The sequence below is a fragment of the Salvelinus sp. IW2-2015 genome, unplaced genomic scaffold (genome assembly GCF_002910315.2).
Source record: "Salvelinus sp. IW2-2015 unplaced genomic scaffold, ASM291031v2 Un_scaffold2272, whole genome shotgun sequence".
Taxonomy (NCBI): Eukaryota; Metazoa; Chordata; class Actinopteri; order Salmoniformes; family Salmonidae; genus Salvelinus; species Salvelinus sp. IW2-2015.
Genome location: NW_019943599.1, coordinates 1 through 2,496, shown reverse-complemented (window position 1 = coordinate 2,496; position 2,496 = coordinate 1). Strand labels below are relative to the sequence as shown.

Below are 2,496 nucleotides of genomic sequence, written 5' to 3'. Positions count from 1 at the left end.
TGTTACGAATGCCTGTAGATTCTCTTTCAAATATGAGTGTTATAAACTATATGCATCAGAGATACTCTATTGATACTTTTTGTCAGCTGACAGAGTAACACCACTCTAGTCTGCATAACAGCTGACAAGTACAAACACCACTCTAGTCTGCATACAGCTGACAGTAAACACCACTCTAGTCTGCATACAGCTGACAGTGTAACACCACTCTAGTCTGCATACAGCTGACAGTACAACACCACTCTAGTCTGCATACAGCTGACAGTGTAACACCACTCTAGTCTGCATACAGCTGACAGTATAAACCACTCTAGTCTGCACACAGCTGACAGTATAACACCACTCTAGTCTGCATACAGCTGACAGTTAACGACCACTCAGTCTGCAACAACTGACAGTATAACACACTCTAGTCTGCATACAGCTGACAGATAAAAACACCACTCTAGTCTGCATACAGCTGACAGTAAAACACCACTCTAGTCTGCATACAGCTGACAGATGTAACACCACTCTAGTCTGCATACAGCTGACAGTGTAACACCACTCTAGTCTGCATACAGCTGACAGTATAACACCACTCTAGTCTGCATACAGCTGACAGTTTAACACCACTCTAGTCTGCATTGTGTTGACAGTAGCAGGTTCACTGTGTGACAGTAGCAGTTCACTGTGTTGACAATAGCAGGTTCACTGTGTTTACGTTAGGCTTGTTAAAAATAGAGCCCTATGTACTGTTCTAGACTGATCCACTAAACGGAACAAAATGACTGCATGTCTGGAAGTAATGTATCGTATTTGCTGCAGTTAAAAAGTGTGATAACACAATGACAGCTCGTCTTTTTTCAAAATGTGTAAAATGTCAGTCATACAGTATCTCAGCACCATTTATAACAAACCCCCGAACCTTTAACTCCGGGGAGAATCGCATCCACTTACCSCTACTCTCTGCACCTCCATGAAGACGGCTCTTTGGAAGGACTTCTCCCACACGGCGAGGTCAGAGGTCATGTCCACACTGAAGGTGTGACTCTGGCCGTGGCCGACCAGGATACTGAAACAGAAAGGCTCGCCGTCCTGCAGATCCTCATCCTGCTGGAGGCCGAGGTAGAACTTGGCCTGGATCCAACAGTCCTCCGTCACACATAGCTGCAACACATCCAAACGTGAAACGTCATCCAGTTTTATTCACTGCAAGCAAAACTCTCAACTTGAGATGTGTAGATCTAACATAGACATGGTTCAAGTGACATGCACATTAATTCAAATTCCGGTAACATTTCGTGCTGGTATCTTCTTCTGCATGTGAACGTTAAACATACCTTGTGAACCTTTAACAGAACCTCATAGAGGGTATACATAGTTTCAGCTTGTCCCCAGTCTGTTCCACTAACCTAAGGGGGACAAAAGTGTGTGTATTTTTWGTTTTTACAAATGTAATCATACAGTATCTTACAGGCATTGTGTTAAGATACACTGAGCCATAATAAGCCAACATACAGTGTGATTGATAAACAGCATTTGGAAGCTCTGCATTCACTTAWTAAACCCCAATAACTAGGGAAGACAATTAAATGGTTTCATTACTTGTATAGTGGGTGGTTTGGGGTACAGCTCAAAWCTCCGTTCAGAAATAGATGATGTAATTGTAAAGTACACTTATACACTGAACTAAAATATAAACACAACATGTAAAGTGTTGGTCCCATGTTTCACGAGCTGAAATAAAAGATCCCAGATGTAAAAAAAAAAAATGTTTAAATGCTTTTTTCTCTCACAAATTTGTGTACATCCCTGTTAGTGAGCATTCTATCCTTTGTCAAGATATGCCACACCTGTCAGGTGGGTGGATTATCAAGAAGCTGATTAAACAGCATGATCAATAGACAAGTCTACGACCTCTCAGGCCCACCCATGGCTGCGCCCCTGCCCAGTCATGTGAAATCCATAGATTAGAACCTCATTTATTTATTTCWATTGACTTAGCACCTTTTAAATGAACTATTACTCAGCAAAATATTTGAAATTGTTGCATCTTTGCTTTTATATTTTTGTTCAGAGTACGTGTCAAAAAGGTTCAGAATAACCATTATAAGTATACACTGTATGGTAGCCCACCAACATGCTCCCAGCTGAAGAGAGAATGTATGGACTATCATGTAGCCACCAAACATGCTCCCAGCTGAAGAGAGAATGTAAGGGCTATCATGTAGCTCCACCAACATGCTCCCAGCTGAAGAGAGAATGTACGGACTATCATGTAGCCCACCAACATGCTCCCAGCTGAAGAGAGAATGTAACGGACTATCATGTAGCTCACCCAACATGCTCCCAGCTGAAGAGAGAATGTACGGACTATCATGTAGCTCACCAACATGCTCCCAGCTGAAGAGAGAATGTACGGACTATCATGTAGCTCACCAACCATGCTCCCAGCTGAAGAGAGAATGTACGGACTATCATGTAGCTCACCAACATGCTCCCAGCTGAAGAGAG

At 42.5% G+C, this 2,496-nt stretch overlaps 1 protein-coding gene across 1 annotated transcript in view; it reads right to left on the bottom strand.

The window, feature by feature from the left end:
• The window catches only part of LOC112073470 (gamma-2-syntrophin), a 38,533-nt gene extending 37,148 nt beyond the window's left edge, over positions 1-1,385 (bottom strand). Inside the window, exons 1-2 of the mRNA XM_024140758.2 lie at positions 1,323-1,385; positions 940-1,149 (exon numbers count right to left, since the gene is read on the bottom strand). Coding sequence (XP_023996526.1) covers positions 940-1,149; positions 1,323-1,361 — 249 coding nt within the window. The 5' untranslated portion in view covers positions 1,362-1,385. The remainder of the gene's footprint in view (positions 1-939; positions 1,150-1,322) is intronic.
• Between the last annotated feature and the right edge of the window lie 1,111 nt (positions 1,386-2,496).